This window comes from Oncorhynchus gorbuscha, linkage group LG15 (assembly GCF_021184085.1).
Source record: "Oncorhynchus gorbuscha isolate QuinsamMale2020 ecotype Even-year linkage group LG15, OgorEven_v1.0, whole genome shotgun sequence".
NCBI classification, from domain to species: Eukaryota; Metazoa; Chordata; class Actinopteri; order Salmoniformes; family Salmonidae; genus Oncorhynchus; species Oncorhynchus gorbuscha.
The window spans coordinates 77693568-77715932 of NC_060187.1; the positions used below are offsets into that span (position 1 = coordinate 77693568).

General features: G+C 43.9%; 1 protein-coding gene across 1 annotated transcript; it reads left to right on the plus strand.

Annotated features, from left to right (window-relative positions):
* The first annotated feature begins 3502 nt into the window (after positions 1-3502).
* On the plus strand, positions 3503-12934 carry LOC123997148 (complement C1r subcomponent-like). Its single transcript, XM_046301241.1, has 9 exons — positions 3503-3647; positions 3888-4072; positions 4213-4287; positions 4411-4601; positions 4761-4978; positions 5142-5503; positions 5671-5882; positions 6145-6362; positions 12362-12934. Exons 1-9 carry the CDS (start codon positions 3622-3624, stop codon positions 12720-12722), a joined length of 1848 nt encoding a protein of 615 aa, XP_046157197.1. The 5' UTR covers positions 3503-3621; the 3' UTR covers positions 12723-12934.
* The last annotated feature ends 9431 nt before the right edge of the window (positions 12935-22365 follow it).

Below are 22365 nucleotides of genomic sequence, written 5' to 3' on the forward strand. Positions count from 1 at the left end.
GGCACCTAAAGACTTGCGGACCATGAGAAACAAGATTCTCTAGTCTGTTGAAACCAAGATTTAACCTTTTGGCCTGAATGCCAAGCGTCACGTCTGGAGGAAACCTGGCATCATCCCTACGATGAAACATGATGGAGCAAGAAGCATCATGCTGTCGGGATGTTTTTCAGCAGCAGAGACTGGGAGACTAGTCAGGATCAAGGGAAAACTTAATGGAGCAAAGTACAGAGAGATCCTTGATGAAAACCTGTTCCAGAGCACTCAGGACTAGAGGTCGACTGATTAATCAGAATGTCCGATTAATTAGGGCCGATTTCAAGTTTTCATAACTTATTTAATATTTATTTAACTAGGCAAGTCAGTTAAGAACCCATTCTTATTTTCAATGACGGCCTAGGAACAGTGGGTTAACTGCCTTGTTCAGGGGCAGAACGACAGATTTTCACCTTGTCAGCTCCGGGGATACAATCTTGAAACCTTACAGTTAACTAGTCCAACGCAATAACGACCCGGCTCTCTCTCTTTGCACTCCACAAGGAGACGCGAACGCGAATGCAGTAAGCCAATGTAAGTTGCTAGCCAGGAGGAAAGCATGGCCAGCCATAGAAAAATGTTTATTGAAATGTTCGATTATCATGGATTTATCGGTGGTGACCATGTTACCTAGCCTCAGTGCAGTGGGCAGCTGGGAGGAGGTGCTCTTGTTCTCCATGGACTTTACAGTGTAGCCTTTGATTACCTGACTGACTGTGTGCATTGGTTCCTGACTTCCCTGAACAGTTGCATGTCGTGGGGGCTATTTGATGCTATTGCAGTCTGCCACAGGGAGCTTTTGTGCTGGTCAAGGGCAGTCATGTCTGGAGTGAACCAAAGGCTATATCTGTTCTAAGTTCAATTTTTTTTTAAAGTGGCATGCCTATTTAAGATGGTGAGGAAATTACTTTTAAAGAATGACCAGGCATCCTCGACTGATGGGAAGAGGTCAAAATCCTTTCAGGATACTCGTGCCAGGTCGATTAGAAAGGCCTGCTCGCAGAAGTGATTTAGGGAGCCTTTGACAGTGATGAGGGGTGGTCATTTGACCGTGGACCCATAGCGAATGCAGGCAATGAGTCAGTGATCGCTGAGATCCTGGTTGAAAACAGCAGAGGTGTATTTGCAGGGCAAGTTGGTCAGGATAATATCTATGACAGGTGCCAATGTTTACAGATTTAGGGTTGTACCTGGTGGGTTCCTTTATGATTTGTGTGAGATGATTGAGGGCATCTAGCTTAGATTAGGACTGCTGTAGGACTGCTGGGGTGTTAAGCATATCCCAGTTTAGGTCACCTAACAGAACGAACTCTGAAGATATGTGAATTGATTGCCCCTCATCTATGGTGTCCAGGGCACAGCTGGGAGCTGAGGGGGTCTATAACAGGCGGCAACAGTGAGAGACTTATTTCTGGAGAGATTAATTTTTAAAATTAGAAGCTCAAACTGTTTGGGCATAGACCTGGAAAGTATGACAGAACTTTGCAGGCTATCTCTGCAGTAGATTGCAACTCCTCCCCCTTTGCCAGTTCTATCTTGACGGAAAATGTTGTAATTGGGTATGGAAATCTCCAAATTTTTGGTGGCCTTCCTAAGCCAGGATTCAGACACGGCAAGGACATCAGGGTCGGCTGAGTGTGCTAAAGCAGTGAGTAAAACAGGAGGAGACTTCTGATGTTAACATGCATGTATCCAAGGCTTTTTCGATTGCAGAAGTCAACAAATGAGAGTGCCTGGGGACATGCAGGGCCTGCGTTAACCTCTACATCACCTGAGGAACAGAGGAGGACTAGGATGAGGGTATGGCTTAAGGCTATCAAAACTGGTCGTCTAGTGCGTTGGGGACAGAGAATAAAAGGAGCAGATTTCTGGGCATGATAGAATAGATTCAGGGCATAATATGCAGACAGGGGTATGGTATGGTGCGGGTACAGTGGAGGTAAGCCCAGGCACTAAGTGATGATAAGGTTGCATCTCTGGACGTGCTGGTTATACTGGGTGAGGTAATGTGTTGGGGGTGGAACAAAGGAGGAATCTGAGGCATGTAGAGTGGGACTAGGGGCTCCACTGTAAACTAAAACAATGATAACTATCCTAAGCAACAGTATACAAGGCATATTGACATTTGAGAGACATAAAGCAATCACAGGTGTTGATTGGGAGAACTAGCTAAGACAACAACGGGTAAGACAACAACAGCTAATCAGCTAAGACAACAACAGGAAATATGGCGATGAATGGGCAGAGAGGGTCTAGGGCCAACAGATAGTTTATTTTGATTTTTTATGGAGTACCGTGATAAATGAACAGTCCAGCAGGCATCAGCTATGTAGCCAAGTGATCATAGGGTCCAGTGAACAGCAATAGATGGAACAGGGAAGCCGCAGGGTAGTCGTTACTACACTAGCATGCGGGAGACACAGCGTTTAAAGTTAGCAGGCCGGGGTCAGTAGAAGCGTCTGCTCTGACGTCCAGCCATGGCCGGATGAGGCCACAGAGGACGGCATTACGTCTGCGGACCAGTCGTGGTGGTACGGCGGGGCGCCGTGTCGACAAAGGGTCCGGGCCATATGGTGAGAGAGGTATTGTAGTTGTAGTAATTTAGTTTGCTAGCCGGGAGATGCGCCTGGCTCGCGGCTAACTGGTGCTAGCTTCAGGGCAGGGGCGACAGCCACTATAGCCACTCAGTAGCAGCTAGTTAGCAGCGATGATCCACTTCAAAGGTCCAGAGCTAACGGCAAGTATCCGGTGGAGTAGTGGATTCTAGCCGTGTCCGGGAGGTATCGGCTGGGTAACCGGGTGATCACAGAGTAGTCCGGGAGGTGGGCCTGGCTCAGGGCTAGCTTCGGGGCTGGGTCACTCGGTGGCAGCTAGCTAGCTGTGATGATCAGAAGTAATGATGCAGGGTTTACTGCAGGAATCAGGCGTTGTAGTTGAGAAAAACAGTCAGAGGCTGGTAGGTATTATCCAGGCTAATAAAAACAGTTGGTGCCTGTGCAGAAAGTAAAGGCCGCTAGCAGTGGCTAACAATGACTAAATAGCTAGTAGCTAATTAGCTGGCTAGCTTCTGATGTCTAGCTTCTTATGGTGGTTCTGGCTATAAGGTCAAACAAAATAGCGGATAGCAGTGTCACATTGAGTGAGCAGGGTTACCGAAAGGTATATTTAATTTAAAAATAGAAAAGAGACTTAAAATAAATTGAAATATATACAAAAAAGACTAAAAAAGTAGCGGAATGACTTTTGCATCCTCCAGGCCTGAGGGCACACACTTTCTAGTAGGCTTAAATTGAAGATATGACACTTTGTGACAACTGCTGCTCTATAGATGCATTTGATTGTTTCTGTTGTCTTTAATCTTGTTTCCACCACTCTGTCAATCTACTTAGTTTGTCGATATCTTTCTGGGCCAAGTCAAACAGAGACGTTTTTTAACATGACTTTTAGACTCTTTAGTCAAACTCCCCACGAAAACAAACAGTCAGCTACAGTAACTGGAAGGCTGAGAGGCTGTGATATACAGAGTGAGGTGTTCAGGTCTTACACAGCAGGTTAATTCACCATAGTCTCTCCTGTCCAATCACAGTCATGGACTGGGTCTATTCAACACTCTGGTGAGTCTACTGTTGTTTCTATTGCTGTTTCTGGCAAATTTTCCATGTCTCCCCTGCTTGGATTCAAGTTGTCGTAATATTACTAAACAGGTGTTCAGTTACAGTGATTTACACCCATATTAAGTATGAATTATAAGATCATGACTAATCACTTTTTGTATGGTATGTCTCAACATGATTATTTTATGATCAGACACACTTAGTCTCAAATTTCCCCTTCCCCATATACTGTGTGTCCAGGCTGCTGGGTGTGTCTGTGTGTGAGTTTTGGGTTCCAGTCTCTTCTGCAGTGATTGGCTGTGGGGAACCTGAACCGTTGCCGAATGGAAGGGTGACCTTCATATCTGGCTCTCAGAACCAGCACCTCTCAGTCATTCAGTACCAATGCAATGCGCAGTTCTACAGTCTTCCTGAAGGACATAACGGTGATACTAAAATCGTCCTTATATTGTTTTATCTTATCTGTTTTTAACCTACAAAACCTTTTGTAAATTAAACAACTACAACTATTCACTGCCTAATGCATGTATTGTGTAATGACATCTCTGTCACCCATGTTTACCAGGAAACTTCACATGCTCATCAGACGGAAAATGGAAAGACCGCCTGAACAGCTCACTGATTCCTCAATGTATCCCAGGTAACTCACAGTTTCACCCTTGAGTGTGTGTTTGTGTGTGTGTACTATATGTTTTCTCTCCCTGTGTGTATCTACAGTCAGTCTGTCTCTGGATGACCAGTAGGGGTCTCTGTCTGTCCATAGTGTGTGGTTGTCCTACAGTGAAACTGTCAGGATTTGGAAGGATTTTGGGGGGAAAGCCAGCTCCAGCTGGATCCTTCCCCTGGCAGGTGTTGTTGACAGGTAATGGTAGAGGAGGAGGGATAGTGGTCGGGGACCGCTGGATCATGACTGCAGCACATGTCCTGGATCTATATCCCAGGGAATTTCCAAGGGTGAGTTGTGTGTGTTAATGAATAGAAACATGGGTTACCTTTCTGACTTGACTCATCTGTCTCTGTGCTAGATATGTGATATGATACAATGGGAAAATGGACTGTCTGACTGCTGATTAAGTGTACATCTTAAGTGTGACTAATTTACCCTGTCCAAAGGTATATGTTGGACACAACAATGTGGAAATGCTCATCCAGTCTCCACCTCTTGAGGTCGCCTCTCTCCATATTCACCCTGAATACAACAATATAGGTGATGTAAACTACGACCATGACATCGCCCTGATCCATCTCAAACATCCAATCACATTCAATGCTCATATCATGCCACTGTGTCTGCCAGCAAAGGACGCTAAATATCCGACTGGGCGGAATGGGTAAGTGTAGGTTTTATGTCTAAAATAGTCAGCTGCAAATATCTGCATGTAATCTTTTACTCAATTTGTGCATATTTGCAGATTTTTGTATTGATTGTTAAAATTGTTGAGTCGCACAACAGCTTATGTCTATTTAGTTCTTTTCTCTTTCTCTCTGCTTCAGCTTAATTTCAGGATTTGGCAACAAAGAGCTTGATATGGCTACCAATAACCTCATGTATGTTCCTCTACCTGTGGTGAACCAGACAATCTGTAGAAAATCTATTGAGAAGGTGAAAAATGAAAGAAATCTCAGTCTAACAGACAACATGCTCTGTGCTGGGAATTACGAGGGAGGCAAGGACTCCTGTACGGGAGACAGTGGAGGAGCGTACATCCTGAAGGAGGGTGATTATTTCTGGGCAGCAGGGATCGTCAGCTGGGGGATTAACTGTGGAGAGCCTGGACAATATGGGGTCTACACCCGTGTGGCTAACTACGTAGACTGGATCAAGAAGACCATAGAGGAGGAAGAGCAAAAAACAAGTGAGAAACATTCTAAAATAGAACTATTATGGATGTGTTTGTGTGTTTTGTTGTTTTGTGCATGTGCTTTGGCTGTATGCTTTTCTACAGCAATAATGGACCAAATGTGGAATCTGAACCACTGCTGAGAGAAGAAATTACATTTGGTTCTTTTCCTGATCCACCAGTTTGTGGAAGACCCATGGTGTCCATAGAAATACACCAAAGGATTCTGGGAGGAGAGGTAGCTCCAAAAGGAACATTTCCCTGGCAGATGCTTCTCAGTGTGGAAGGAGGCCGATCAGGAGGGATGGTCATCGGGGACAGGTGGATCCTGACTGCTGCTCATGGCCTGGTGCATCAACATAACAACCAAGTCATCAAGAAGAGTGAAGTTATGGTAGTGCAATAATGATTATGGCAGTGATTAGATAATGACTTGGGCCTGGAGTTATCTGATTAACTCTGGTCGAGAATTATAGGCTTATCATAGAAAAACCCCTGGCCCTACATCTGAGATGATGACAAAGATTGAGGAAGGAGTGGAGAGACAATAAACATGCTTATGGGTGCTCATAGTTGAAGAAACGACTATTTCCACCCAGTAGTTAAATGCAGTAAGTGACTGAAATTCACACACATTTTTACTCACTTCATAACAGGCATACGTTGGCGACAACAATGTGAAAAACCTCCTTCAGTCTCCACCTCTTGAAGTGGCCTCTCTCCATCCTCACCCTGGGTACAGTAACACAGACGGGTTATCCTTCAACCACGACATTGCCTTGATCAAGCTTCAACACCCACTCACATTCAGTAGTTCCATCATGCAAGTGTGTCTGCCCGCAAAGGATGCTGAATACTCCACTGGAAGAGTTGGGTAAGAGTTTGTTCTCCTGTGCAGTAAATGTTTGATATTTGACAGTATAGTTATTGGGCATTCTCTATTTCTGTTTCCATTGTATTTATTTTCTTCCTAAAACTACCTCAATGCAATGGAAACGGAAGCTATGATACTGCATTTGTCATTTATCTTTCTCTAGCCCTGTTTAACTTGCATCCTTTGTCCTGATCTTATCCACTCTGATTGTCCCAAAATTTTTACACAGGTGTAGACAATCAAAAGACACATTGTGATCTGATTGTGATCAGATCATCCTGCCCACCTCCGGAGGTAGTCAGACATACATTGTGTTTGGAAATCTTACATTTGTAGACAGATCTGGACAGAGAAATCATTTAAATCATCATCATTATTCCGCCTTCTAAAATCATTACCAGACATTGACCGATTACGTCACAATGTGTCTTAGAATAAATTAATATTATTTTGGAAGAAAAGCTGTTTAATAATTTGAACAAATGAAGGCACCAGGAAATTTGGTCACAATGCAGACACAGTCGATGGATAACAGACACATTTTAATAGCATGTGTAGCACAGGAGTTTGACGACACCTTAATTGCCCTCAAAGCTCATCACTAAGCTAAGGACCATGGGACTAAACACCTCCCTCTGCAACTGGATCCAGGACTTTGATGGACCGCCCCCAGGTGGTAAGTGTACGTAACAACAAATCCGCAACACTGATCCTCAACACAGGGGCTCCTCAGGGATGCGTGCTCAGTCCCCTCCTGTGCTCCTGTGCTCCCAGATCACTCATGACTGCATGGCCAGGCACGACTCCAACACCATCATGAAGTTTGCCGATGACACAGCAGGCCTGATCACCGAGAACAACGAGACAGCCTATAGGGAGTAGGTCAGAGACCTGGCCATGTGGTGCCAGGACAACAACCTCTCCCTCAACGTGATCAAGACAAACAAGATGATTGTGGACTATAGGAAAAGAATTGCCAAGCACACCCCCATTCTCATCGACAGGGCTATAGTAGAGTAGGTTGAGAGCTTCAAGCTCCTTGGTGTCCATATCCCCAACAAATGAACATGATCCATGCATACCAAGACAGTCGTGAAGAGTTCACGACAAAACCTATTCCCCCTCAGGAGACTGAAAAGATTTGGCATGGGTCCTCAGATCCTCAAAAGGTTTTACAGCAGCACCATCGAGAGCATCCTGATGGGTTGCATCACTGCCTGTTATGGCAACTGCTCAGTCTCCGACCGCAACCCACTATAGAGCGTAGTGCGTACAGCCCAGTACATCACTGGGGCCAAGCTCCCTGCCATTCAGGACCTCTGTACCAGGCGGTGTCAGATGGAGGCCCTAAAAATTGTCAAAGACTCCAGCCACCCTAGTCATAGACTGTTCTCTCTGCTACCGAACAGCAAGCAGTACCGGAGTGCCAAGTCTAGGTCCAAGAGGCTTCTAAAACAGCTTCTTTCCCCAAGCCACAAGACTCCTGAACATCTAATCAATTGGCTACCCAGACTATCTACATAGGCGTACAGCTGCCAATTATCAGCAACCATCACTCCTGTGTTCCAATGGCATGTTGTGTTAGCCTTTTAAAATGATAAACTTGGATATGCTAATTGATCATTAGAAAATAATTTTGCAATTATGTTAGCACAGCTGAAAACAGTTGTGCTGATTAAAAAAAGCAACAAAACTGGCCTTCATTTGACTAGTTGAGTATCTGGAGCATCAGCATTTGTGGATTTGATTAGATGCTCAAAATGACCAGAAACAAAGACCTTTCTTCTGAAACGCATCAGTCTATTCCTGTTTTGAGAAAGGAAGGCTATTCCATGTGAGAAATTGCCAAGAAACTGAGGATCTCGTACAACGCTGTGTACTACTCCCTTCACAGAACAGCGCAAACTGGCACTAACCAGACTAGAAAGAGTAGTGGGAGGCCCCGGTGCACAACTGAGCAAGAGTGTTATGCAGGTGAATGAGGACCCAAAAGCGACTTGGCGAAAACAGAGTCTTTATTCCAGTAAAGGAAATATGCAATACTCCTAGACAAATCGGAGCGGTAAACAAAGCATAAAAAACAATTCCACTCGTAATGACGAGGACAGACTGGAGACTCGACCATAAACTGTAGGTTGCCTCGGGAAGGCACTGACCGTAGCAGACTCAGACACCTGCTCACCACGCAGCATCTGAGGGAAACACGACACGACAGGGCGAGACAAAGACACAGCACGGTGAACAATATACAAGGATCCGACAGGACAGAAACGGAAAACAAGGGGAGAAATAGGGACTCTAATCAGGGGAAAAGATAGGGAACAGGTGTGGAAAGACTAAATGATTGATTAGGGGAATAGGAACAGCTGGGAGCAGGAACGGAACGATAGAGAGAAGAGAGAGAGGGAGGGAGAGAGAAAAAAGGAACGAACCTAAAAAGACCAGCAGGGGAAAACGAACAGAAGGGAAAGCAAAATGACAAGACAATATAAGACAAAACATGACAGTACCCCCCACTCACCGAGCGCCTCCTGGCGCACTCGAGGAGGAATCCTGGCGGCAACGGAGGAAATCATCAATCAGCGAACGGTCCAGCACGTCCCGAGACGGGACCCAACTCCTCTCCTCAGGACCGTAACCCTCCCAATCCACTAAGTATTGGTGACCCCGTCCCCGAGAACGCATGTCCATGATCTTACGTACCTTGTAAATAGGTGCGCTCTCGACAAGGACGGGAGGGGGAGGGAAGACGAACGGGGGTGCGAAGAAAGGGCTTGACACAGGAGACATGGAAGACAGGATGGACGCGACGAAGATGTCGCGGAAGAAGCAGTCGCACAGCGACAGGATTGACGACCTGGGAGACACGGAACGGACCAATGAACCGCGGAGTCAACTTACGAGAAGCTGTCGTAAGAGGAAGGTTGCGAGTGGAAAGCCACACTCTCTGGCCGCAACAATACCTAGGACTCTTAATCCTACGTTTATTGGCGGCTCTCACAGTCTGTGCCCTGTAACGGCAAAGTGCAGACCTCACCCTCCTCCAGGTGCGCTCACAACGTTGGACAAACGCTTGAGCGGAGGGAACGCTGGACTCTGCAAGCTGGGATGAGAACAGAGGAGGCTGGTAACCCAGACTACTCTGAAACGGAGATAACCCGGTAGCAGACGAAGGAAGCGAGTTGTGAGCGTATTCTGCCCAGGGGAGCTGTTCTGCCCAAGACGCAGGGTTTCTGAAAGAAAGGCTGCGTAGTATGCGACCAATCGTCTGATTGGCCCTCTCTGCTTGACTGTTAGACTGGGGATGAAACCCGGAAGAGAGACTGACGGACGCACCAATCAAACGACAGAACTCCCTCCAAAACTGTGACGTGAATTGCGGGCCTCTGTCTGAAACGGCGTCTAACGGGAGGCCATGAATTCTGAACACATTCTCGATGATGATTTGTGCCGTCTCCTTAGCGGAAGGAAGTTTAGCGAGGGGAATGAAATGTGCCGCCTTAGAGAACCTATCGACAACCGTAAGAATCACAGTCTTCCCCGCAGACAAAGGCAGACCGGTAATGAAGTCTAGGGCGATGTGAGACCATGGTCGAGAAGGAATGGGAGCGGTCTGAGACGACCGGCAGGAGGAGAGTTACCTGACTTAGTCTGCGCGCAGTCCGAACAAGCAGCCACGAAACGGCGCGTGTCACGCTCCTGAGTAGGCCACCAAAAGCGCTGGCGAATAGAAGATAGAGTACCTCGAACGCCGGGATGACCAGCTAACTTGGCAGAGTGAGCCCACTGAAGAACAGCCAGACGAGTAGAAACAGGAACGAAAAGAAGGTTACTAGGACAAGCGCGCGGCGACGCAGTGTGCGTGAGTGCTTGCTTAACCTGTCTTTCAATTCCCCAGACTGTCAACCCGACAACACGCCCATAAGGAAGAATCCCCTCGGGATCAGTAGAAGCCACAGAAGAACTAAAAAGACGGGATAAGGCATCAGGCTTGGTGTTCTTACTACCCGGACGGTAAGAAATCACAAACTCGAAACGAGCGAAAAACAACGCCCAACAAGCTTGACGAGCATTAAGTCGTTTGGCAGAACGGATGTACTCAAGGTTCTTATGGTCTGTCCAAACGACAAAAGGAACGGTCGCCCCCTCCAACCACTGTCGCCATTCGCCTAGGGCTAAGCGGATGGCGAGCAGTTCGCGGTTACCCACATCATAGTTGCGTTCAGATGGCGACAGGCGATGAGAAAAATAAGCGCAAGGATGAACCTTATCGTCAGACTGGAAGCGCTGGGATAGAATGGCTCCCACGCCTACCTCTGAAGCGTCAACCTCGACAATGAATTGTCTAGTGACGTCAGGAGTAACGAGGATAGGAGCGGACGTAAAACGTTCTTTTAGAAGATCAAAAGCTCCCTGGGCGGAACCGGACCACTTAAAACACGTCTTGACAGAAGTAAGAGCTGTGAGAGGGGCAGCAACTTGACCGAAATTACGAATGAAACGCCGATAGAAATTAGCGAAACCTAGAAAGCGCTGCAACTCGACACGTGACCTTGGAACGGGCCACTCACTGACAGCTTGGACCTTAGCGGAATCCATCTGAATGCCTTCAGCGGAAATAACAGAACCGAGAAAAGTAACGGAGGAGACATGAAAAGAGCACTTCTCAGCCTTCACGTAGAGACAATTCTCTAAAAGGCGCTGGAGAACACGTCGAACGTGCTGAACATGAATCTCGAGTGACGGTGAAAAAATCAGGATATCATCAAGGTAGACAAAAACAAAGATGTTCAGCATGTCTCTCAGAACATCATTAACTAATGCCTGAAAAACAGCTGGCGCATTGGCGAGACCAAACGGCAGAACCCGGTACTCAAAATGCCCTAACGGAGTGTTAAACGCCGTTTTCCACTCGTCCCCCTCTCTGATGCGCACGAGATGGTAAGCGTTACGAAGGTCCAACTTAGTAAAGCACCTGGCTCCCTGCAGAATCTCGAAGGCTGATGACATAAGGGGAAGCGGATAACGATTCTTAACCGTTATGTCATTCAGCCCCTCGATAATCCACGCAGGGGCGCAGAGTACCGTCCTTCTTCTTCAGAAACGGAAAACAAGGGGAGAAATAGGGACTCTAATCAGGGGAAAAGATAGGGAACAGGTGTGGAAAGACTAAATGATTGATTAGGGGAATAGGAACAGCTGGGAGCAGGAACGGAACGATAGAGAGAAGAGAGAGAGGGAGGGAGAGAGAAAAAAAGGAACGAACCTAAAAAGACCAGCAGGGGGAAAACGAACAGAAGGGAAAGCAAAATGACAAGACAATATAAGACAAAACATGACAAAGAGGACAAGTGCATTAGTGTCTAGTTTGAGAAACAGATGCCTCACAAGTCCTCAACTGGCAGCTTCATTAAATAGTACCCGTAAAACACCAGTTTCAACGTCAACAGCGAAGAGTCAACAGCGAAGAGGCGACTCCGGGACGCTGGCCTACTAGGCAGAGTTGCAAAGAAAAAGCATTTTCTCTGGCCAATAAAATGAAAAGATTGAGTTGGGCAAAATAACACAAACACTGGACAGAGGGAACTCTGCCTAGAAGGCCAGTATTCCAGAGTCGCCTCTTCACTGTTGACGTTGAGACTGGTGTTTTGCATTGTTGTTTAAGGGCTTGTAAGTAAGCATTTCATTGTAAGGTTTGTGTGCAGGGCATGTGACAAATAAACATGGATTTGGATTTGAATTGGTGAGGTTGGGCATGTGGTAATGGCTGGAGCGGAATCAGTGGAAAGGTATGAACAACATCAAACACATGGTTTCCATGTCTTTGATGCCATTCCATTCGCTACGTTCCAGCCATTATTATGTGCCGTCCTCCCCTCAGCAGCCCCTGGAAATGTGGGCACAATCTGAATGTAGACAAGATCAGGACAAAGGACCCATGTTAGCACCAGGTATAAACGGGGCTTCTCTCTCGGTCTCTCTCTCCCGCCCCCTGTCAGCTGGGTTTCAGGGTTTGGCCTCAAAGATGATGATGAAAAGCCCAGTTACCTCAGATATGTCCGGATTCCCCTGGTGGACCAGGTGAAGTGCAGAAGCTCTATTGATGAGGTGAAGAAGAAGAGAGAAGCCCCTGATTTGACAGACGGCATGTTCTGTGCCGGGTTACCAGAGGGTGGAAAGGACACCTGTGCAGGGGATGGTGGAGGGCCGTATGTCCTGAAGTATGGAGGAGTTTTCTGGGCAGCAGGGATCGCCAGCTGGGGAATTGACTGTGGAGAACCAGGCCAATATGGGGTCTACACCCGTGTAGCTAACTATGTAGAATGGATCGAGAAGACTATGGAGGAGAATCGAAATTAGGGCTGTATAAATTATGCAAGAAATGTTTGAGTTTGTCGAGGATAGCAGCAAATATACAATAAACACAAGAAGTGTTTGAGTTTGTCGAGGATAGCAGCAAATATACAATAAACACAAGATGTATTAAATACATATTAAATACCTGTTAAGTCTGTTTTTTATTATTACAATTGTTATTATTATTATTTTTATTATTATTAATTTTTTGGACCTTTATTTTACTAGGCAAGTCAGTTAAGAACATATTCTTATTTTCAACGACGGCCTGGGAACAGTGGGTTAACTGCCTGTTCAGGGGCAGAACGACAGATTTGTACCTTGTCAGCTCGGGGGTTTGAACTCGCAACCTTCCAGTTACTAGTCCAACGCTCTAACCACTAGGCTACGCTGAGTGTACAAAACATTAGCTCTTTCCATGACATACAGTGCATTCGGAAAGTATTTAGACCCCTTGACTTTTCAAAATGTTATTACGTTACAGCCTTATTCTAAAATGTATAAAATATAATACAGTTGAGGTCGGGAGGTTTACATACAGTACACCTTAGCCAAATACAGCCAAATACATTTAAACTCAGTTTTTCACGATTCCTGACATTCAATCCTAGTAAAAGATCCCTGTTTTAGGTCAGTTAGGATCACCACTTTATTTTAAGAATGTGAAATGTCAGAAAAATAGTAGAGCGTGTAGTGTCTTAACACATAGTGAAGACAAGGGGAGAGCTGACAAGTACTGCTTGCTAGCTGTTGTGCTACAGGGTCAAAATCTTCCTCTCTTCCTACGAACTCCATCTGTATTCGTGAAACACACTGCAGGTAATCATCCTCGTCGCCATTGTAGTGTCTTAACACTTATTTATGTAATAAGAAAGACTCTGAATACAAGCAATTGAACTGGAGCTTCACATTTACTCAAACTAGTTAGTACCAGAATAACATAGAACAATACTGCGCATGACCAAGGGCGCTCCATCCTTAAAGGGGACATCCGTAATTAACAGAACATAACAGAGTGAATGATTTATTTCAGCTTTTATTTCTTTCAACACATTCCCAGTGGGCTAGAAGTTTACATACACTCAATTAGTATTTGGTAGCATTGCCTTTAAATTGATTAACTTGGGTCAAACGTTTTGGGAAGCCTTCCACAAGCTTCCCACAATAGGTTGGGTGAATTTTGGCCCATTCCTCCTGACAGAGCTGGTGTAACTGAGTCAGGTTTGTAGGCCTCCTTACTCACACACTTTTTCAATTCTGCCCACAAATGTTCAATAGGAGTGAGGTCAGGGCTTTGTGATGGCCACTCCAATAACTTGACTTTGTTGTCCTTAAGCCATTTTCTACAACTTTGGAAGTATGCTTGGGGTCATTGTCCATTTGGAAGACCCATTTGTGACCAAGCTTTACTTTGACTGATGTCTTGAGATGTTGCTTCAATATATCAACAATTTTCCCACTCATGATGGCATCTATTTTGTGAAGTAAATCACCCCCACAACATGATGCTGCCACCCCCGTGCTTCATGGTTGGGATGGTGTTCTTTAGGTTGCAAGCCTCCCCCTTTTTCCTCCAAACATAAAGATGGTCATTATGGCCAAACAGTTCTATTTTTGTTTAATCAGACCAGAGGACATTTGTTCATAAAGTATGATCTTTGTCCCCATGTGCAGTTGCAAACCGTAGTCTGGCTTTTTTTATGGCAGGTTTGGAGCAGTGGCTTCTTCCTTGCTGAGCGGCCTTTCAGGTTATGTTGATATAGGACTCATTTTATTGTGGATATAGATACTTTTGTACCTATTCCCTTCTGCATCTTCACAAGGTCCTTTGCTGTTGTTCTGGGATTGATTTGCACTTTCCACACCAAAGTACGTTCATCTCTAGGAGACAGAACGCGTCTCCTTCCTGAGCGGTATGATGGCTGCATGGTCCCATGGTGTTTATACTTGCATACTATTGTTTGTACAGATGAACGTGGTACCTTCAGGTGTTTGGAAATTTCTCCCAATGATGAACCAGACTTGTGGAGGTCTAAAATTTGTTTTCTGAGGTCTTGACTGATTTATTTTGATTTTCCCATGATGTCAAGCAGAGGCACTGAGTTTGAAGGTAGGCCTTGAAATACATTCACAGGTACACCTCCAATTGACTAAAAGTATGTCAATTAGCCTATCAGAAGCTTCTAAAGCCATGACATCATTTTCTGGAATTTTCCAAGCTGTTTAAAGGCACAGTCAACTTAGTGTATGTAAACTTCTGACCCACTGGAATTGTGATACAGTGAATTAAAAATGAAATAATCTCTTTGTAAACAATTGTTGGAAAAATTACTTGTGTCACGCACAAACTATTGTTTGTTAACCTTTCTAGTGCAGGCGTTCCGCTAGCGACCGACCTCGACAACATCCGGTGAAATTGCAGAGCGCGAAATTCAAACTACAGAAATATAAATATTTTTACATTCATGAAAATACATGTGTAATACATCAAAATAAAGCTTAACTTCTTGTTAATCCAGCTGCTGTGTCGGGTTTCAAAAAGGCTTTACGGCGAAAGCACACCATGCGATTATCTGAGGACAGCGCCCTGCATACAAAACACAGGTGCGACACGAAAGTCAGAAATAGCGATATAATATATGCCTTACCTTTGAATATCTTCTGTTGGCACTTCAAAAGGTCCCAGTTACATCACAAATGGTCCTTTTGTTCGATAATGTCCTTCTTTATATCCATAAAAACTCAGTTTGGCTGGCGTGATTCAGTCAATAATACACCAGTTTCCCTCCTTCAAAATGCATACAAAATGAATCCCAAACGTTACCAATAAACTTATCCAAACAAGTCAAACAACGTTTATAATCAAACCCTAGGTACCCTAATACGTAAATAAACGATAACATTTCAGACGGAGAATAGTATGTTCATTCCCGGGGATAAATACCAAAGAATGCGCTTTCCTCCACGCGCATGGAAACACTACAGCCAAAATGGGAGCCACTTTGAAAAACTACAACTTCTAGCTCATTTTTACAAAAATCAGCCTGAAACTTTCTAAAGACTGCTGACATCTAGTGGAAGACATAGGAAGTGCAATCTGGGAGGTTTTCACATTATAATAAAATTGACAGCCATTGAAACAGTGGTAGGCTGAATTTTTTTTTTTTTTGGGGGGGGGGGGTTTGTCCCCTGGGTTTCACCTGCCAAATCAGTTCTGTTATACTCACAGACATTATTGTAACAGTTTTAGAAACCTCAGAGTGTTTTCTATAAGGATCTACCAATTATATGCATATCCTAGCTTCTGGGCCTGAGTAACAGGCAGTTTACTTTGGGCACGCTTTTCATCCGGACATCAAAATACTGCCCCCTAACTTCTGACCCACTGGAATTGTGATACAGTGAATTAATCTGTCTGTAAATAATTGTTGGAAAAATGACTTGTGTCATGCACAAAGTAGATGTCCTAACCGACTTGCCAAATCTATAGTTTGTTCTCAAGAAATTTGTGGAGTGGTTGAAAAATGAGTTTTAATAACTCCAACATAAATTTATGTAAACTTCTGACTTCAACTGTATATAACTACTGCTGTATACACCTTTTCTATGAATATACTGTCAACTATGTCTACACACACACCATCATACCAGACTCTGACAATGCTCCTTATAATATTTCTATATTCCTTAATTATCTCTTAGGGGTGAGGGGGATTTGGGTGTATTGTTATGTATTGCTTCACTGTTGGAGCTAGGAATATACGCATTTCGCTACACCTGTGATACTATCTACAAAATATATATACTCAACCAATACTTTTTTTTCTTGATTTGTTCATTCATCTAATTGCACTGTTACTATCCTGTAGTTATTGGGGTGTACGAACACGCACAGTGAAGTGATTTGTCTTTTGACAATAAGATGAAAACATCATGACTGGTTGTGTTCATGCCAAATTAATAGGTAATACAAACATTGTGTTAAATGACTATTAGGCCCATTAAAAAACGTGTGCAGTTCCTGTGAAAATAATTGAGACCCCCTGAAGGTATAATTCGCTGTCTGAAAAAGAGGGAAAAGGAAAGGTGTCATGGTAACAGAAGAGGAAAGGGGGTGGCTAAAGAGCTTAGGGCCATATTGACTTCATGTATCCCTTTCAGAAGACCTTGTCTGATTAACAGAACATCCTAGATTCTTATTAGCTACAGTAAGAAGATGCAATCCTGTTGTTTTCCTGTCTCTTATTAAGAGGCAGAGTATATGCAGGAGGCAACCACATCCTCCGTTCCCTTCATTTGGAAATTGCCTATTTCATCATCACCACAACATTGCCTTGAACAAGCTCCAACACCCACTCACATTTAGTAGCTCCATCATGCGAGTGTGTCTGCCTGCAAAGGATGCTGAATAATCCTTTGGACGAGTAAGTTAAGAATAACATAATACAGTATATCGAATTTAGCAGATGCTTTTATCCAAAGCGACTTACAGTCACGCGTGCATACATTTATACTATGGGTGGCCCAGGCTGGAATCGAACCCACTATCCTTGGCATTGTAAGCACCATGCTCTACCAACTGAGCCCCATAGTGTCCTGGGAGAAGGATCTTCAGACGATATTTGACAGAATGTGTCTGTATATCTTGTTATGGAAGAACTTTTGGGGCTCAGTTATTCTAGTGGCAGTTATTCAGATGAGCTCAGGTATGTTCGACTCTCCCTAGTGGACCAGGAGAAGTACAGCAACACCATTGAGGAAGCGAAAGCAAAGGGAACATCAGACCATTACTCCACATGTAGACCACAAATGCTCATATCTTATAGTAGAACTCAGACAAAGAGAAGATCTAATTCTTCAGCACAGGTGAATTGCTTTAGACACCCTTGACTCTCAGACATGGGGCTCTATTTTAACAAACCCAAATGGTCAGGGCAGGCTCCAGGCAAAAAAAGCGGTCACTTAGGGCCCCTGGCTGCTAGGGGGACCCTGGCCCAAAGGAACTCAGTTGGGGTCTCAAGTTACTTTTGAGAATTAGAATAGTAGAATACACAAGGTACTAGTTCGAATTTGGTTGTGCATCAACAGTTTTCATCTAGTTTTGTCAGTCACAGACACTCACTCAATAAGCCATGACAAATTTAAAAAATATGAATGGTAAATTAGTCTAGCCCATTATCTAAACTTGTAGTTATCATGGCCAAATACCAACCGGGCACACAGGGCACGTGCGAAGGGGCCTTGACCTCCAAGGGGTACCCATTGATTTTGTTAGTCACTCTCACTCAGATATCATTAACATTGCATAAGTCATGGCAAAATGTGTAGAATTGTAGGAAATTAACTTGCAGAAATTTACATTTTTCCCGGCTTGGGCCTCCAAATCTCGCTTAGGGCCCCCAAAAGGCTAGAGCCGGGCTTGGCAATGGTAAATTAAGTGCTGGTGGTAGCACTATAGGTTCAGGGGTGTGTCAGAAATATTTAGGCTATTTCCACAACCACAATAATGGGTGCATTTGCTAGCGGTGGCATGAAAGGGCTGGGTTTTGATGAATCAACAAGTTGTGGCTTGGCCCCTCACTGCAGTCCACATTATTCTAGTTGCATTTCTTCAACATGGAAATACATTGTTAAGCATAGGCTATAGTATTCACACTGATATAGGGGCTATGCCTACTGTAATATGCAGTCTGCACATGGACATTCCAGACAGTCAAAAAGCAAGAAAAAAAAGGCCTAAAAAGAGTGTATAATTCTAATAAAAACTAAACAACTTGCTTTAAAAAGGATATGTCTAAATATAGTTATGGGCATCATCATTCCTCCCGTGGGTGTATAATACAGGCAAGACAACTGAGACTATGAGGGTTTTACGCACATTCAGACTTCTCACCGGAGCTGGATGAAGATCCAATACAAAGGGAATGGGGAAATGTCCACTCCTCTATAGTGCAAATGTAACATTTTATAAATGTCATCGAACCCTCTGACATATCAGATTAGTATTTCTACAGAAATAGCAGACAGAATTGCATTGCATTGAGTCATGTAGCCTATGTTATTCGGTTATCTGGTTTATATTTCTAATAAGTTTGGTTTTTAATCAAATTAAACAAAAAACAATCTGATTTTTAAACCAACAAGAATATTTCTAAATAGGATTGGGTAATAAGCATTATATGATAGATCGCTATTCTCATTCCATGGCAGTGTGCACATGTAAGCCTACATCTTCATTCAGTACCACTGCAATGATCAGTCATACACTCTTCCTGAAAAGGCTAACAGTCAGACTTTCATTAAAGTTCAGGAATGGTGCAGGAAAGTAGTGAATTCCATGCAAACTATTGCTACTGTCTTACATTTACATTTAAGTCATTTAGCAGACGCTCTTATCTGTGTGGAAGAATGTTAATAGGAGGGTCGTTCCACCAACTAGGTTCCTTTTGAGTGCTGTAACTTTAAGAAAAGAGTCAAACTAATTTGAACATTCTGTCATAATCCTTAAGAGTCGATTGATGCACCCCATCAAAAACTGTCTGTTTAAACTAGAGATCAGTTTATTTCTATGGGCTGCGTCTCCATCCATCACATCTGCCTAGGACAAACGCCTTCCATATGTGAGGTTGAAAGTGTGAGAGCTACTGCGCTGTTTGTCAGACAAGGAGACCAAAAATGTGTCTTCCCCATAAACGTCTGTAGCATCCGAACGGGTCGGCTTACATTCTCATGAACACGGTGTTGGTCTCCGCTTTGTCTATGACACCCACAAGCCCCACGGGACTCGTCTGGTTCTGTAGCTCAGTTAGCTCAGTTGGTAGAGCATGGCGCTTGTAACGCCAGGGTAATGGGTTCGATCCCCGGGACCACCTATACGTAGAATGTATGCACACATGACTGTAAGTCGCTTTGGATAAAAGCGTCTGCTAAATGGCATATATTATTATTATAAGTCGGTACTGCCAAAGTGCCAACTTCTGTCTGTAGCGTCCAAACCGTTTGGGCTACAAACTAATATGACCCAACTATAGAAATGGGAGAGTCTCAGGAACACGAGGCTCTCTGTTTTTTATCCCTCACAAGTGTCACGGGTCTCGTCTGAAGGTAACCCAGTACCAGTTTTAAAAATGAATGGAAGTATGGAAGTAGTTTTGTGCCAACAAAAAAAGGGGTTAAATATGTGTAAAAAAGACATATTATTGCTATTGATTACTGGTTACAAACATAATTAGAATAGTAAAAATATATTTTTTCATACCCGTGGTATATAGTCTCTTATGCCACGACTTTCAGCCAATCTGCATTATTTATATTTTCTCTACTTTCTTATATCTCCTAGATATAGGACAGATTTGACACTTCAAAACCGCATTCCATATGATACATTTTTTGACTGTCTTTTTTCCATTTATTAATGTGTTATTGAAATGTATTTCTATGGGCTGTAGTAGTAAAGACCAAATGCACCACGTCTAAGGGCTGAATCCAGGCACTGTGTTGCTTCTTGCAAAAGAACAGCCCTTAGCCCTGGGTGCATAAGAACAACCATGGGTGCATAAGAACAGCCCTGGGTGCATAAGAACAGCCCTGGGTGCATAAGAACAGCCCTGGGTGCATAAGAACAGCCCTGGGTGCATAAGAACAGCCATGGGTGCATAAGAACAGCCCTGGGTGCATAAGAACAGCCCTTAGCCCTGGGTGCATAAGAACAGCCCTGGGTGCATAAGAACAGCCCTGGGTGCATAAGAACAGCCCTGGGTGCATAAGAACAGCCCTGGGTGCATAAGAACAGCCCTGGGTGCATAAGAACAGCCCTTAGCCATGGGTGCATAAGAACAGCCCTTAGCCATGGGTGCATAAGAACAGCCCTTAGCCATGGGTGCATAAGAACAGCCCTTAGCCATGGGTGCATAAGAACAGCCCTTGGCCATATACCACACCCCCTTGGACCGTATTGCTTAAATATAACACAGTTGAAAGAAAACCCTCTTCTCCTCTCCTGGTGTGCGGTCATCGAGCGGTGTCCCTGGAAAGTTAGCAGAGGGTTCTGGGTGGGGATGTTGCTCCTAATGCAAACTTGGTATTCCCTGGTATTCACAGAGTCAAAGAGAGAGTAATGAGCGGGCCGCAGTGATCAGAGACCCATGTGTCATGACTGCAGCTGGCCACCTCTGAACTGACCAAGGAAGACATTAAGGTAACACTCATACTATGACAATGGTCCAGTCATTGTGAAATGTACCCCAGGCTCCAGGTTTAACCTGCTGGGTCATTCCTACACTGCTGTCCAAGTTGGAGCTCAAAACTTTTTGAAATGTTACAAATTTTATTCTGTTTGACTTTCAGAAAAACATATTGATCAAGCTCAGGGACATATTGATCAAGCTCAGGGACATACAACATTTTGGGGTGCATTTTCTAGTTTGTTAGGAGCACAATCCTAACAATAATATAATATAATAATATATGCCATTTAGCAGACGCTTTTATCCAAAGCGACTTACAGTCATGTGTGCATACATTCTATGTTTGGGTGGCGGGATTTTCTACCCTTTGTTACAAGCGCCATGCTCTACCAACTGAGCTACAGAACCCTAACAGGAAAGAAATGTTGCGCTAATATGAGCCATATCTCTGTGTGTGAGAAAGATTGAGCATAGCATAATGGTGGACACTTGAACTCGATTTTGACTTCCCTATCAAACATATTAACATTTTGCTCATTATATTTTCTTCTCTATAATTTAGTCAGGGTGGACATGTAAGTGGAACATACAGACTAACAAGAAACATGGATAAATAGATACAACTGAGTGTTTATTTTTTAGCTTTGCACCATTGTTTTCCTACCAAAGAAATTGACACTTCCTGAATGTGGTGTAATGGATAATTACAACAAACAAAAGTGATATCAGGGACACGGGAAATCTTAAATAAAATAACCATGAAAAAACCCCTGTATTGATGAAAGAGACTAACTAGGACTAAAATGAAGAGGTATTATTTTATGGCTTATATTTCTTGTGGAAGTTGATAAATAACACAGAGGGACAAAAACGCCTACATCCACTGACAAAGTGTTTTAATTAAAGCATACAATTCACTTTCAGGATCCATATTTTGGTGTTAAGGTAAAGGACACCTGATCTTATATTTAAAGCCTTTTGGAATCCACATTTTACACTAAATAAAATGTTTTTCCTGGGGACAGAAAGGCACTGCACAATATGAATGACCCTGCTAGTTCCATAATGATTCAAATGTCCTGAATTATTGATCAATGTTAGCATAATATTATCCATGAATGCTAGCAACCCTCAGGAGAAATTGACAAGAATGTGATCGAGAGATGAAAGTTAAACTAACGATGTGCGCTGAGTCGGGAAGCAAGTTCAGGGAGTGAGTGTTAAGAAAATAACACAACATAATAGAAAAATAAGAAACACGAACAGCGCTCAGAAGTGACACAGGAACATAAACACCTGGGGAAGGAACCAAAGGAAGTGACATAGACAGGGAAGGTAATCAGGGACGTGATGGAGTCGGCGTACCCCCTCCTCGGCGCGTTTGGCTCCAGCTTGAGGACGCCAACCCAAGGGACGATCCCGGGGATCAGGAGTGGATCGGTCACCTCTGCTGATGCGCA

What these genes read in the sequence shown, in the direction of transcription:
- LOC123997148 (XM_046301241.1), top strand. Translation starts at nt 3,622, where the DNA reads ATGGACTGGGTCTATTCAACACTCTG. An exon ending in TCTTCCTGAAGGACATAACG is followed by an intron (nt 4,073 to 4,212) that starts GTGATACTAAAA and finishes CATGTTTACCAG; the next exon opens with GAAACTTCACATGCTCATCA. An exon ending in GGAGGAAGAGCAAAAAACAA is followed by an intron (nt 5,504 to 5,670) that starts GTGAGAAACATT and finishes CTGATCCACCAG; the next exon opens with TTTGTGGAAGACCCATGGTG.